At 49.4% G+C, this 15447-nt stretch overlaps 1 protein-coding gene across 6 annotated transcripts in view; it reads right to left on the bottom strand.

Annotated features, from left to right (window-relative positions):
* Positions 1–15447, bottom strand: part of KALRN (kalirin RhoGEF kinase) — a 712406-nt gene that overhangs the window by 133408 nt on the left and 563551 nt on the right. For all 6 annotated transcript variants that reach the window (XM_058661993.1, XM_058661991.1, XM_058661992.1 and 3 more), the window contains exon 34: positions 1805–2051. In XM_058661993.1, the coding sequence (XP_058517976.1) occupies positions 1805–2051 (247 nt within the window). The remainder of the gene's footprint in view (positions 1–1804; positions 2052–15447) is intronic.

Below are 15447 nucleotides of genomic sequence, written 5' to 3'. Positions count from 1 at the left end.
CCTCCCCTCTGCCCTGCAGGAACTGAAAAAAGAATTTGATTCTGACCTCCAGGACACCAAATAAGGTCACCCTCTCCTGTTTCACAGAGAACGTCTCATTCCCCCTGGGTGGTTGTACGTAGCTTGGAAGACAGACCAGGTCACTGCTGACAGAACAGGCCAGCTCACCCCAGGCAGCCAGCCACTGCGGGAGCAGGTACAGCTTACCGGGTCTTCGCCAGCAGGCCTCTGCTTTGTGCAGGCCGTGGAGAGAGGACGGGTGTTGGCAAGCCTGGGCATGCACTTTCAAATGGGGCCTTGCACGGGGGTGGGGAGGACAGGACACTGTGGAGAATAGGGACTGAGGTGCTAACAACTGGGACTCGGTACCTCTGCGGGTGAGAGACTGTTGAGAAGTCACCTCACGCTGCTGGTCTCAGAACCACTCGGGCACCACTATTTTTGACTCCCTGCCTTGGGTTTGCTCCTGCCAGGGTGCACATGTAGCAGGCCCAATGCTCATTTCACCCAGCCACCTGCTCGGGAGAGGTCAGGCCAAGGTCAGGAAGTCTTCAGGGTCCCCTGGGAACTGGGCTCCTTCAGAGATACCGCCTCCCCCCCGCCAGGGAACCGTGGGGGTGTTTAGAAGTTCCCAGCAAATGAGCTGCTGACCTTTGTTTTGTCTGCAGATGGAGGGCTCTGGACTGGACATATGGTCCAGGCTAGATTCAATAATGACATATCATGCAAGTACTGTACACTGAGAGCCGCGCAAGGTGTGTTTAGTATCTGGGACCTTGTCTGATCCTGTGGTAATCCACTCTCCAGATGCTCCACTTTTCCCATGGCCGGTGTTCCAGAGTTTCTCCACTGTCACATACAAACTCCTAACTCCCTTCCACAGCATCTCCCTAGTCCTCAAAGAAAAGGGGGACACGAGCGACGGCCAAACGACATCAGGAGGCCAACCAATGCGGGGGAGGCAACGTTTTGAGGGATGGGGGATCTTTGTGTGTTTTTTCCTCTCTTCCCAGGGTAGAAAAACCCAAGCAGGCTCCATAGACACAAGGCCGCACACACAAATACTCCAACCTGTCACCGCCATCTAGTGGACGAAAGAAGTCATGTTGTGGAGGTAAACCAGTAGGATTTGAATTCTTGCGCCTGAGTCTGTACACCAAATTCATCGTTACTATTTGGAAGCCCCTGCAGCAGAGCTCCGATTTGATCGTTGTCCCTGTCTCCTGCAAAAGCCAGGTCTCTTTCTCCTTCCTTACCCATAACTACTCAGCACAGGTCTGCCTGGAGGGGGTCCCTGAACACCTTCACTGCTGGCAGGGGCTGCTCATGCATAGGGACTTAGCAGGAGGCTGTTCCAGTGGCCAGCAAAGGTGCACGGCAATACGGAGCTTCCAGGCAACAGAAGCCGGGCCGAGTAACTGATCCACCAAGGGCCCATGATCCCTGAGGCTCAGGAGAGGCTGGGGGGAGGTCTGACCCTGATTCAGCACAGCTGAGCCTCTTGGGTGCTTTGCTCCGCGCCTCTGAGTCTGAACCTGGGGTCTGCATGGGGGGAGGGGGTGGACGGTGGAAACCAATGGAGAAAGGAAGTGTGCAGACCATGGTGGCCATGGGCAGAAGAGGGCTTCTGGAAATGAGGAAGATGGAGTGGGAGAGAGGGGCTCCTTCAACCTTCATTCTCAAGAGGACAGAGACTCATTTTGTCTTCTTCAAGTCCCTAACCCACTGTTCCGCCACAGCCAGGTCCTGAGGAATCCCGCAGGGTCCCGCCGTGCCCAACAGGCCAGGCCCCTGCCCCGCCTACCTTTCACCAAGGGGAAGAAGCAGTCCATCTCCACGCTGCTGCGCGAGTGGGAGATGCACAGGGCGCTGCTGGGGACCAGGCCCTCCTGCGGGGGGCTGCGCTCCGTGGTGCGGACCAGACACCAGCCAGGTCGCTCGCTGGGCCTCTCCAGCAGCTCCACCGTCTGCCCCACCTGGATGGTCAGCTCGCTGCTGTGGCCCGCGCTGAAGTCCTGGAGAACCACGGTCAGCTCGCATCCACCCGAGAGCTGGGAGGTGTCGGGGGAGAGAGGAGGACGATGGGGGCACAGAGTGGGAAGGAAGGAGGAAGACGAAGGGGAGAAGGAGGGATGGGAAGGGGAAATAAAAGAAGGAAATAAACAGAAAAAGTTAGGTCGGCGTTGATCAGCCAGCCAGACATCCTAGCACAGCGAACCATCCAGGCTGCTAGTTAGCGCTCCCTCCACCAGGCTCCCCCGCCTTGGTCCAAACTCACTCTTAGCTGATTTCAGTTGTTGTCTGGGAATAGCAGAAAAGAACACCCCTTACCCCAACCCCATCCTTCGCCAGAGCCACAGGTGTGATAACAGGGGCCATGAGTACCTACTTCAAATAAAAGGAACAGGCTACTCTTTAAAAGTACAAGTGGAGGCCTGAGGCCCTGGGGACAAAACACCAGGTGCTGCCCAGACACACAGCCTGCTGCCTCCTAGGCCAGGCTGCGAGCTGCCCTGTGATAAAGTGGGGTTAGGGGAGGGAGCAGATGAGTTAGGGCATGACAGGCTGAGTGCTGTCATTCCAAAATCCAGTTCCAGGGACTGGCATTGTGGCACCACAGGTTAAGCTGTTGCCTGCAATGCTGGCAGTTCCTATGGGCTCCAGATCTCGTGCCAACTGATCCAGCTCCCTGATAATGAACCTGGCTGAGCAGCTTCCCAGTGCTGGGCCTCCTGCTCCATGTGCAACTGGGAGAACTGAATAGAATTGCAGGCTCCTGGCTTTTGCCAGCCTTGGCTCCAGCCGTTATAACCACTTGGGGAACGAATCAGTGAGTTGGAAGATTTTTATCTTTCTCCCTATTTCCTTCTCTTTATTTCTAATTGCCTTTCAAATAAACAAAGTCAGTCTAAAATAAACTAAATAAATTAAAACCCAGTATTAGGAGCTAAGCCTGCACTCACCACTAGGTGGCGGTGTTCCCCCACAAACCAGGAAGTAGAAAGCTACCTGTGTTCAAGCTTCAGATCTACTCTCAAAAAACCATGGTTCAAAATTAAAATGCACATCCTGGTACAAATCACCTCAATGCCTTGGTCAAAAAGATTAGTACAGCAGGTCTCCATGCCTGGCAGACAGGGAATTCTGCAGAATGGCAGGCTGGGGAGAAATGGACATTAGTCCTTAAAAGGTCCCTCCTTCTCACCTTCCCAGAGTCACAGGGAAGCTTCAGGGTGTCCTGGGATTTGAGGCTCACACTTGAGAAGCAAGTGCCTCAGGAAGCCCAGGGTTAGGGTTGGGGTTAGTCAGCACCAGGAACTTCCAAAGGCATTCCCTTGGTGGCAGAGGCTTTTGGGGGATCTTGGAACACTTGGAACAGCTCAGTTTGCAGTCCTTAAATGTGGCTCATTTATGCTCCCCAGTGTCAGCCTTGAGTTGGCACCCAAAGAAAGTTAATGGCACCGAGACACCAATCAAAAGGACAGAATGACCAGGTTCTTAAGACACACCTCTCCTCTGTTCTCTCCCACCAGTTTTGGCCCTTGGTATGTCTCCACAGGTGTCCCGGCATCACAACTTTTCTCTTCTTCCCTTCTCATGCCAGCAGGACCAGTGAATGGGTAATGGGTCCTCCTGCCTGCTTTCTGCCCTTCTGCCATCCTCTGGTCCTGCATGGCTACCCCTTCCTGCTTCCCAGTCCTTGGCACCAACACACTCATAGCTAGATCTCCTCTCTCCCTGGGCTAAAGCTTTGATCCCAGGAATGCATGATAGCAGAACATGTCACCTCCCAGTTGCATCTCTGGTCCTCATTCTTTTCTTTCCCATGCCTTCTGGGAACAGTTTGTACTATCTCTCGGCCAATGGTCAGATATGTAGTTTAGGCTTCCTGGTGTATTTGCTTTCCAATTTCCATTTCAGGACCTAGAGAGCACTCTGTGCATTTGGACCCACTGACAACATTTTTTCCTTTGTGTTCTCCTAGTTTCCCTTTTTCTCATGGAATCTTCCTTCCTCGATCACCATGCAGAGGCTGACGGGACACACAGCTCGCCTGCACTTCCCCTCTTGACTACCTCACCGCCAAGGCACAGAGGTGGAGTTATGAAGCAGTCCTTACTATTCCATCCACCTGATCCCTCCTTAGGTAAGACCAGCCCTGGCTGAGGCAGCAAGGAACCCCTGCTCTGCGTCACCCACATGCTGACTTGAGTTCTGGAGCCCCTTATCAGCTGTGTGAGACTAGATGAGGTCACAGGGCTAAAGCACGTGAACCGTCTTGAGGAGAGCTAGCTCCCTCAATGCCTGTGTAGAAATAAGTTCTGGAGGCATGAATCATAATTATTTAAATTTGGGGCAAGAAAGTAGAGAAGAAATCTTAAAAGGCATCACGTTTGATGGCATGCTGGCTGGGAATAGATTGTATCCACTGCCTATTTGTGTGTTTATTATGTAAACAAACAAAATGCTGCTTTCCTTTGTGGTAATCATAGCCCAGGTCAGTTAGAGGAAGTAGCCCTGAGGCTGCCCAGGGAAGCCAATGTGGACAACTCGCACGGTCCCTGAGTCACCACACGCTTTTCCTGGGGACAATATGGGCCCCGGGCTGCCCTTCTGCAACATGAGGAGCACTGTGGTCCCTCTGCTCTGTGCCCAGGAAGCTTCTGTGTGAAGAGGCCCCCATGTCCAGAGTCTGACGACCATCCCAGTACCTGCATGCAAGCCCACTGCTAACTTTCTGACGCAGCTTGGCCAACGCTGATGGGCAATCGAGCTGCAAGGTGCCCTCGTGTGACTCACACCCCTTCCTCTTCTCCTCTTGGTGGCCTGCTCCTAGCTTGCTCCACTTTGCCTCTCCACATCTCCTAGCCACAGAGTTCACAGGGGGCAAAGACCGGCCGATACAAATGCCAAGTTGCAGTGTGTCTACTTGGCACAGCTTCGAGGGCAAAGGAAAGTCCCACTAACCCCCACGCATATACCATCCTTTTCTCCCCCCATCACTCTTTGCACCTGCTGCTCATGCCTGAAATTTCACTGTTAACAGAGCAACATGTAATGAAGTGAAAGTCCCCAGCATGAAATGCCTGGAACAGGGCATTAGGTAATTCTCTCGCAGGCCACTGATGTGGCCTGGAAGTGACATCATTCGCACTGACAAAGCTTTAAGCATGAAGATGTTCACAACAGTACTCTTTAAAATGAGGAAAATGTAATAATGACGATCATGAAAACAAATTCCTAAAACTAAAATATAAAAAATAGGAATGGGATAATTAAAAGATTACAATATGCCCACTAAGTGAATGCTTAATTATGCACCCAATATTTATGAAGCTTTATAATAACTTAAGAACTGCTTATTTATACAAAGTTAAAAAAAATCTAAAAACTAGGATGTGAATTACATATTTGGTGACTCATGTGAAGATGGCCATCGGCAGCTTGGCGACCATATTCACAGGAGAGAAATGGAGGAAACTCATCCGAACGGCTTTGTTGCTGGAGTTTGTTTCAGGGTCATTTTCCCCCTCCTTTCTAATTTTGAGTTTTGCACAGCGTTTTTTTTCATTTGAGCATTATTTTATAATGAAACTATCAATAACATTAGCAGCAATAGTCTCTAAAGTAAATATAAGGGGAGAAATGCAAATATTCCAAGGGGGTGTAACAACTTGGGGGGAAAAACAATGACGGCAGCAGTGGTGATAGCGGAAATTGATGGGTATTTTCCAGCTAGACATCTATAGAAGCTTTCAGAAATCCCCAGGTATCTGAGAACTCCTCAATGTAGCGAATCAAACTCTACTCCCGCTAAACCTGTTCAAGATCCATCCCTGCAAGACTTCTGTCCCCACATTACTGTGAAGTTTGAATAGTTCTTGAGTAAACAGGTCCCTTTGCATGAGTTTCATGCTGGGCTTTTATCCTGAATTGCTTACAATCTTAGAAGTGAATGTATAAAGCAACGTACGGGTATTTAGGAACATCATTGTGGAACTCTTCATTGTGGACGTCTTCATTTTGCAAGTTGGTAGTCTGTAGAGATACCAGGCCCAATTCAGAGTCTAAATCTCATCATTTGCTTTATCTGTGTTCCTGGGGTGGTGGCCGCTAACTGCAGACAAAGGAGCTTTTTGGTTAAGTTGCTTACATGTCATGTTCTCCTAGGTCACCTGACTTGCTCAGTGGTAAACAGTGGGAAGAATGAGGCAGCAGGGGTTAGCAGGCCTTGGTGCTGGTGCGGGCTTATCTATGTATGGAGCTGGGCATATCCCTTCCCTCTTCATAACTGAATTTCTTCTTTCTTAACAGGGGGGAGACTGTAGTTAAGATCCCCTTCCAGGTTGATGTGCAGGAGTTTCTATGCTCACTCTCAGGTACACTTACCATTTTGTGGTCTTATCTACTTGTTCACCTGTTGGTTGCCCACATCCCCCATGAGAATGTCTGCAGCTTTGTCTTGCTCTTGTCATATTTCCATAGTCTATACCTTCGCCTCATAGAATAACAGGTGATTAGTAAGCACCTGGTATGCGTAACTGAATCCCGCGAATCACTGCCTGGCATGTAACAGAGATATCCAGCCACAATGCCTGAGAAGTCTCTCTCGCTGGCTTCCCTTTATTTATTTATTTAATTATTTTTTGTTGCTGTTGCTTCCCTTTATTTTTATCGGAGCATCTAACAGGTTCCATCATTTAATTATTCTGAACGCCCTTTCAAAACAATCCTCTTTAATCATCTGGTTATATCTCCTTGAATTCTTTTTTTTTTTTTAAAGATTTTTTATTATTATTGGAAAGCCGGATATACAGAGAGGAGGAGAGACAGAGAGGAAGATCTTCCATCTGATGTTTCACTCCTCAAGTGAGCCGCAACGGGCCGGTGCGCGCCGATCCAAAGCCGGGAACCAGGAACCTCTTCCGGGTCTCCCACACGGGTGCAGGGTCCCAAAACCTTGGGCCATGCTCGACTGCTTTCCCAGGCCACAAGCAGGGAGCTGGATGGGAAGTGGAGCTGCCGGGATTAGAACTGGCGCCCATATGGGATCCCGGGGCTTTCAAGGCGAGGACTTTAGCCGCTAGGCCACGCCGCCGGGCCCCTCCTTGAATTCTTAAACCTGACAACAATGACTTCAGAGGGGGGAAGGACAGAGACCCACAGGAATCAAGAGAGTGGAAAGTAAACATGGTTAACACAAAACAGCATTTTTTTTTTTTGAATGAAAGAAGGCAGATGCAAGAGTGATATCTGATGTGATGAAACAGAGTTGTGGTTCAAGTTCCTGCCAACAAGTTCTGCAGCTCCCAGGCTCAGGAAGCACTGGGCAGCACTGTGTGTGGGCAATCAAAGTCGGGAAGATGGTTGGGAAAGATTCCTTCTCTGCCCTATGTGCACTTCCCCGAAAGATGGACACTTAGGGAAAGCTGGCCCACAGAGTGGAGATGGCCACCAGCCTTGTCTGCTGGGCTCCCAGGATACCAGGAGCCACGAATTATAGGCAGATTTGAGGATCTTTCATTGGTGAAACCAAAAACCAATGCAGAGAAAGCCAAATCCTGGCATTTGGATATCTGCACCCCAAACCATCCTGAGCCCTTCAGATGGCATCACAGCAGCACCTGGCATCACAGTTGCCACCTGGTGCCAGCCAGCCTCCTTCCTTACACTGCCATTACAGGCTGCAGATCACCAGGCTTTTCAGAACAGCCTCTTGATCAGAGACCAAAATCAGCAGAGACGACCAGGAACTCTAAGCAAAATGCCAGCAGGACAACAAAATGTCATCTACAGCAAAAGCGAACAAATTACAGAAGCAGAACGTGAAAGTATGACAGCAAAAATAAAACCTTGTCAGAGTGTGAAAGAAGTCTTCCAGAAAGAACAACAACACAGAGACAGGAAAAAATAGACAACAAACTATAAGAAAATAAGAAGATGGCTCCAATGAGTTCTAAATAGGATGGAAAGGAATAAATTATAAGGAAAAATTTCCAGGACTGGAGGACAGGAATAGCCCAACGGATATGGCTGGTCTGAGAGCTTGGCATAAGGCATTTAGAAAGCCAATTCTAAAGCAGAATCAGGGCAAACTGGCAGATAAAAAGGCGATTTAGAAAGAGGCAAGGAAAAGGATCAGAAAAACCAAGAACCACAACGCAGCAGAGATCAGCAGCAACGTTAGAACATAAAAGAGACTTGGGGCAATTCCTTTGAAAATTCCACGTGGCAGTTATTGCCAACAGATTTCAGGTTTGAAAAACCTCACAAATGTGCCTTAATAAAGCTTCTCATTAACATGAACAATTACAGCTCCTATTTGCTGCCAAAATTTTCCTTTTATTCACCTTTCCATTTCTCTTGGTATGATATGCCTTTCATCGACAGAAATAAAAAATGATCTCTTCATTCACTTAAAAAACAAGTGAATAGATGTGAGACATGCCTCAATGACCAGACACTTATAAAAAAATAAAAAACGTTTTAGCAAAACATTCATCTGAACTTTAGGTGACAATCTGTTGTCACAGAACAGTGCCAGGTGGGCTGGAAGAATGATTCTTCCAGGTGGATTCCTGGACTAGCAGAAGCTCCTTCAACCTATCGTCTTATTTCATAGATGTTCAGAAAGTAGTGTTTGGAAGACAGGGGACAGCAAATATTTGTTGAGTGCCTGAATGAGTTAAGTTAGGGAGAATTGTAGTCCTAAGTGGGGAAGCTGCGGACCCTCACACATTGGCAGGGAAGCCAGGACTCCAGGGTCCACCTTCTAGGTTTGGAGCACTGCTTAATGAGTTATGCTGCAGGATAACTGTGGAACCCAGGGGGCTCCAGGCGCACACTTCACCTTACACGTGTGTGGATATGCAGATGGGTGTTGATGCAAATGGGTGTCGATGTGGAAAAGGGACTTCCAAAGTACCGCCTGCCACAGCCACAGAGAACATGAAGTGGGGGAGGCGGCTTAGGTTACACAGCAGGGAACCCAGAAGCAGCCCTGGGCCCTAGTGAGGTCCCTGCTTCCTCTTCTGCTCCAAGGCGCGCCAATGCTCTCTAGGAAACCGTTCCCTCCTGGTGCGAGCTGTGGTTGGAAGAGCACTCTCTATTCACTGTTCTTAGTCTGCCCTGTAGGCTGACAGAGAATTCCCTAGGTCTTCTGTTTTTCAAAATTTCCCATTTAAAAAGGTTTCCAAGTGTGTGGGTTCTAACATTCCCACCATAGCCTTTTATTCTTCTGGATAAATGTCTGCCTCCTAACAGGGGGTCACCCAGAACTGAATCTGAATGCTGAGAGGAGGCTGCTCAGCACAGGTGCAGCAGGTGGTCACATTCAAGGTCCAGACCCCAAATTTCCACCTCTGTGCTCAGAGAGCCTTGCTCAACGTTAAAGTTGGGCTGTTAGTTTCCATCACACATGCCTCACCTTTAAAGCCCACCTGATTTCTTGTGCTTCTTGGGCCAGCTTTCCAATTTCTTTATTTGGGCTCCGGAGATTTTTTAACCCAGAGACCTTGCGCTGGAGGCTCTGCATATCCACCGGGCAATGAGCTAGACTTGCCACCCGTGCTGCTCAGGAGCCTACTTCATGCTAGGGATAGGAGTTAGGGAGGCTTCATGCTTAGCAGAATTCAATGTTCACCCAGGTCTTCATTTGACATGAATTTATCAAATACCAGTTAGAGCTCTCCAGCAAGGGAAGGAAGGAAATGCTGGCTGATGGACAACTCTGGCTCTCTTTATTTCAGCACTCTACCCATGCTTCTGAGAATGCCCAGGCTAGACTCTGGGCAAACCATGCAGGTGGGATGGGCAGAGCTTCTATCTTCATCTCGTTGGCCATGAGGAACTCAAATGAACTGCTGGCAGAGATGGGGGGTGGGCCTTGCATCACTGTCCCTTAGCCTGGAAGTCACTGTCCTGCCTGGGGGTGGCATCTCTCAGCTTCTTTGGATGTGACCTCTCCTGTCTTTGCTGCTGCTTTGACTGTGTTTGGTTTTCCTGCAAGGGGCCCCAGAGAGAGAGAGAGAGAGAGAGAGAGAGAGAGAAGAGAAGAGAAGAGAAGAGAAGAGAAGAGAAGAGAAGAGAAGAGAAGAGAAGAGAAGAGAATGGGAATGCGCTAAAACCCTCAAGGGTGACTGCAGGACTGCAGGAGATGGGGAGACGTGCTGGGAAAAACCTGAGATGGCCAACAGCCACTCTGCAGTTGGCTGCTGCCAGGTGCCCCTGCCATGTGTCCAGCATGCAGGCAGTGCAGCTCCTAGTGCTGGGAATCGGCAGCACTGAGCCAGAGACCAGGGACAACCTTCACAGCAGTGACAACATAGTACCAAGACTTGAATGTGGGTCACCATTTCCCAGCATGCTGTTTCCAGGTCTGGAGCTACAACACTGCCTATTTGAATTTGTCTTTGTTCTTAGAATCTATAACCTTGAACCAGTCAATTAGCCTTTCTATGGCTCATTTCCCTTATCTAAAGAATAGATATTATAGCAACTCCAACCACGAAGAGTTACTGTGAAGATTACGTGAGCTAACACAGGGAACCCCAACATGCATTACATGCTCAGTAACTATTCTCTATTGTTTAGTGTTGGCATGAGACATATTTTCCTACATGGATGGCTGCATCTAAGGAGCAGAAACCCTATTTTAAAGCACCTCTAAGGACACATACTGAAGTAAGCCAGCAGACCGGGGTGGGGTGGGGATACTTAGAGGTGGCCAAGTTAGAAAGGAAGGTAGAGATTAGCCCATGTATGTGTAAGGGGCCTAAGGACAACCCATGGAAAGGAATGTAGCAGCCTGGCAAGCCAGCCTTGGAAGCAGCTCAGAATTTTATATTACAAAGTCTTGCTGCTACCCCAATAAAATTTTATGGGTGATCCCAGCTTTGCCCTTTGGAAGGCACCCCAGCAGAGCCCTCTCTGCCCAGCACCAAGTGGGCCACCCAGTCTGATAACACTGGGTAGTAAAACCTTATCTATTATAACATTGGGTAGTAAAACCGTATCTATTTCAAACCCAGCAAACTCTCTATCCAGGAGAAGAGGGTTGGGGGTGAGGAGGGGAGGAGAAACTGGGAAGAACTGGCCCCTCTTCCCTTAGAAACCCCCGTTAAGTGCACACTGCACCCTCATTCTCTCCTGAGATGCCTGCCTGGTCTAGCACACAGCTTTCCCCCAGCTCTCTCAGTTCTTTGCTGAGATGCCTACCTGGCCTGTCACGAGAACATTTGATCAATTTTTTATCTTCAAGCAGGATGAGATAGTAACAGGCATGTAGATGGTCCATTCATAGTTTATGAATCTCCCTCAGGTGTTACCTAGTCCTGTTGGGTCCCCCCTACTGTCGGCATCATCATCTGATCTTAGAGATGAGAAAACTGGGGCTCAGGGGGTGACAGGAACTGCTGAGGGTCACATGACAGCAATCGGCACAGGCAGGGCTCCAAGTCTGGTTCCCTTATCCATGCACATTACAGCCTGCCACAGTGCTGGGCCTGAGGCACGGGGCGGTGACTGCAGTGACGTCATCGCCTTGCTACACTCAGCTGGGACCATCCTTCACCTGGCTGTGCTGAACGTGACAACAGGAAAAACACGGGCTGCCAACCCCAGGAGTGATTCCCTCGAGAGTGATTTGTTCTTCCCAGTGTCCCATGTGACACAGCTACGGCCCTGTCTCCCCAGAGATGTTCATGTCATCTATGTCTGAGCGCTCCTTTGGCGGTGACGGCCACCGGCATCTTTATTTCTGCTTAGCCACAAACCAGAGCCATCCCAGAGCGTCACCCTCTGTCCTTGGCCAGTGGCCTGCTCAGCCCCATCACCACAAGGCCATCTCCCAAGGTGCAGGCCCCACCTGAGCCAGAACAGGTGCCCAGCATTGGGTGCAACAGGCAGCAGCAAGCAAAAGGGTCCCGACGTCTCACAATGTCTTTCCTAACCACTAAGTTTTTGCCTGTGGTGAATTACTGCTAGGATGCCCCTTAACCCTGATTCTGTTCTCTCCTTCCAAATGCAGAAGAAGTCTCTCTCTTTTTTTTTTTAGATTAACCCATTTATGGAATGAGTCCTAATTTGATTTCTGCTCCTATCTGCTATTGATTTTGCTCTGGGATGGACTGCTGCCTCATGCCTCACGTCAGATTCATGACATCATACCCTTGTTATCACCACCTACCATACCCTGTATGTTATGGACCAGCAACCCGAGCCCCTTGGACAACAGCACGATTTACAATTCCCATCCATCTGCACTTTCTCACTTCCCATCAGCCCAGCGCTGCAGGTACCAAGAACAAAAGCACAGCTGTAGTGGCCCTAACTGGCCACCAGAGGGAAGCAAAAACTAGGGCTTACGGAAGAACACCTATAGATGTGTTGCTTGAACAGAAGGCTGCTCCTGCAGATTGCTGGGAGGATCACCCTCCCACATGGGAAGCCCAAGACAGTATTCATGGGGTAGGTGGTGCACGATTTCTGTTTCCTGGTGGAATTTCTAAAGCAGGGACCAGGAGAACTTGTAAATTGTGAACCCCAAACCAATTAGTGTCAAAGCCCAGAGCTTGCTGGTGTCCAGGCTTGCCTTTTCACCACGCTGTGCCCCAGGCCCTTTCTTCCTCTTTCCTTCTCAAGTTCCTCTGCCATGGTTCAGCCCAGAGAGGGACTACCTGTCCACCCAAATCTCAAAACAGTTTTGGACAAAATGATGGTATGTCTCTGTCCCTCATAGTTGATGTGTCACTGAGCCATTCAGCCCTGCCAAGTCATTAGCCACTGCAGCCTTGTTTCTCGGCCTCCATGCCAATCCAGGCTGTTGCCACTCACCCCTGCATTGCTGCAGGTGTCTGCACACTGGCTACTCTCCTCGTTCTGTCACTCACTGTCCTCTCCCATCCTGTCCTCACTTGTTTTTTATTTTATTTTTTAATTTTTTTTTTAGATTTATTTTATTTTTATTACAAAGTCAGATACACAGAGAGGAGGAGAGACAGAGAGGAAGTGGAGCTGCCGGGATTAGAACCGGCGACCACACGGGATCCCGGTACATTCAAGGCGAGGACTCTAGCCACTAGGCCACGCCGCCAGGCCCGTGTCCTCACTTGTTTAACCCCCTGTTGGTCCTTACGCTTTCTCTGTTTGTGTCTTCGAATGTGTCCTGGTCATTTCTGGCTCTGACCATGTACAGATGGACCATAATCCAGATCAAGCACAGGAGGCTCCCAGCTTCTGATGGCTCACCTGACAGGTCCATCAGCTTCCCTTCCCCTCTCCCTGAGAGAAGCCTCCTGCACAAGGCTGCAGGTCTTACAGGGAGCCGGCTCCTTCTCCCCTCAGCTGTGCCCAGGCTCCCTCTCAGAGGGCTCTGGGACCAACCCTGGCCATGGCGAGGGCACAGGATTTCCACAGAAAGGAGGGATTTGGGTTTTAGGCTCTCGGTCCCCCGCCCTCTGCCAGCTGTCATGACCCTCTTCTTCCACGCAGGAGCCCAGGTGAAGCAGCTACTTAAAACCACCTACGGCTTTTCAACCCTTTGTACTTGGACAGAGTCGTCTGTGGAAACAGCAACAATGGTGGCAATCTCCACTGTAAAATCACATGGGATTTTAAATATCTTAGGACACCTTTAAAAAAAAAACAAAAAACTGGGATTAAAACTGTTAAACAGGGCCCGGCACAGTGGCCTAGCGGATAAAGTCCTCGCCTTGAATGCGCCGGGATCTCATGTAGGCGCTGGTTCTAATCCCAGCTGCTCCACTTCCCATCCAGCTCCCTGCTTGTGGTCTGGGAAAGCAGCTGAGGATGGCACAAAGCCTTGGGACCCTGCACCTGCATGGGAGACCTGGAGGAGGTTCCTGGCTCCTGGCTTCAGATCAGCTCAGCTCTGGCCGTTGTGGTCACTTGGGGAGTGAATCATCAGACGGAAGACCTTCCTCTCTGTCTCTCTTCCTCTTTGTATATCTGACTTTGTAATAAAAATAAATAAATTTTTTTAAAAACCTGTTAAACATATGTTGGCAATAGGATCCTGGACTTTACCATTGCCTATTGCTATAATGTCAGGATACACATAAGTGGCAGAACAACAGACTTGTGACTGTTGTGGAAGGATTATACTATTGTAATGATACAGGGGAAACAGTGGGAGAGGGACAATGGGGAGGGTAGAAGGGGAAATCCCTGAGCCTATGGGACTGTATCGTGAAAAAAAAAAAGAGCAAAACAAAGCTTAGTGGCTGACATATCTTCTCTGTTGGGCTGTCTTCCTTTGCACATAGATTGCCTTTGTGGCTGCTTCTTCATTTGCACAAAGGAAAATGTATTCAGGAAGATAATCTAGGATGAAAGCTCTTCTGGAAATGGTTTGTGCCTTCTCAAGGACAGCGCATCTCCTTCTTCAAAGTCAGGTGTAGACAGGTGGGGCTAGGATCTGAACTTGAGTTGAGAGATGACTCAGCATGGACCACTGCCATCCTAGAGAGCCCAGCCAGGAGCCCATACCAGCCTTGATGGGGCGGCTGTGCAGAGACCACAGCACACATTCACGATGGAGCTGGGGCAGTTGCTTCAAAGGGGAGGCCTGGCCTCCAGCCCTGCCTCTGGGCAGAGGCCACTGGGAACTTCACAGGGGTAGGAAGCAGAGGTCCCCCACTCACTGGGTGTGTCTCTGAGAGGTTCCCACACTTCTATACTGCTGCTAGCAGCTGAAAGGTGAATTTAAGAAAAATAATAACTTAAAAAAACCTACACATCAGGGAAGTTTGAAAATTACACCATGAAAGTTCACGCTCCATTCCCTATTGTCATTTACTGCTGTCACACCTGTCACCAATGCTGGTGCAATTCCCAGGGCCTAATGTTGATCTTGTCTCACCAGGAAAGGACAGAGAATATAAGAGACCTACATATTTTGCCCATCCCATACAAGAAGGAGAAAATACTACTGTAAGAGGGATGGGATTACTAATCAATGTGAGGCAAATCAAATGTTATTAACGCAGGAATTGGAAGTGTCACCTATTGGTGACCACAGTGAGGTTACAGAGAGACACACAGGCATCACTCTGGTCTTCAAGCTTAAGTGGGTTTCCTTTGTGCAAAATAAAATCCCATCCCTTCGCAGATATCCTCTACCACCTGCCTGTGGAACCTTCTGCCACAACAACCACAGTTTACCAGTCCAATACAGCCAGGTCCTGGACACCCAAGGGCCTCTGGGCAGCTGTCCCTTCTGCCTGGAACTCCCCTCCCACTGGTACCCATCCACTAAACCACCCAGCTCCTGTAGAGTTGAATTCTCATTTACTGATTGATCAAGCACTCAGGGAGGCTTACTTTGTGCCAGTCACTCCTGAAGATGCTGGCAGTGCTGCTCTGAAGAAAAAATGCCTCTGTCTATGAGAAGGGGAAGAGAAGCATGGTAACATTCTCCTCCTTGGT

This window comes from Ochotona princeps, chromosome 3 (assembly GCF_030435755.1).
Source record: "Ochotona princeps isolate mOchPri1 chromosome 3, mOchPri1.hap1, whole genome shotgun sequence".
NCBI classification, from domain to species: Eukaryota; Metazoa; Chordata; class Mammalia; order Lagomorpha; family Ochotonidae; genus Ochotona; species Ochotona princeps.
Note: the sequence above shows the minus strand (reverse complement) of the source record. Positions and strands in the feature narration are given on the sequence as shown.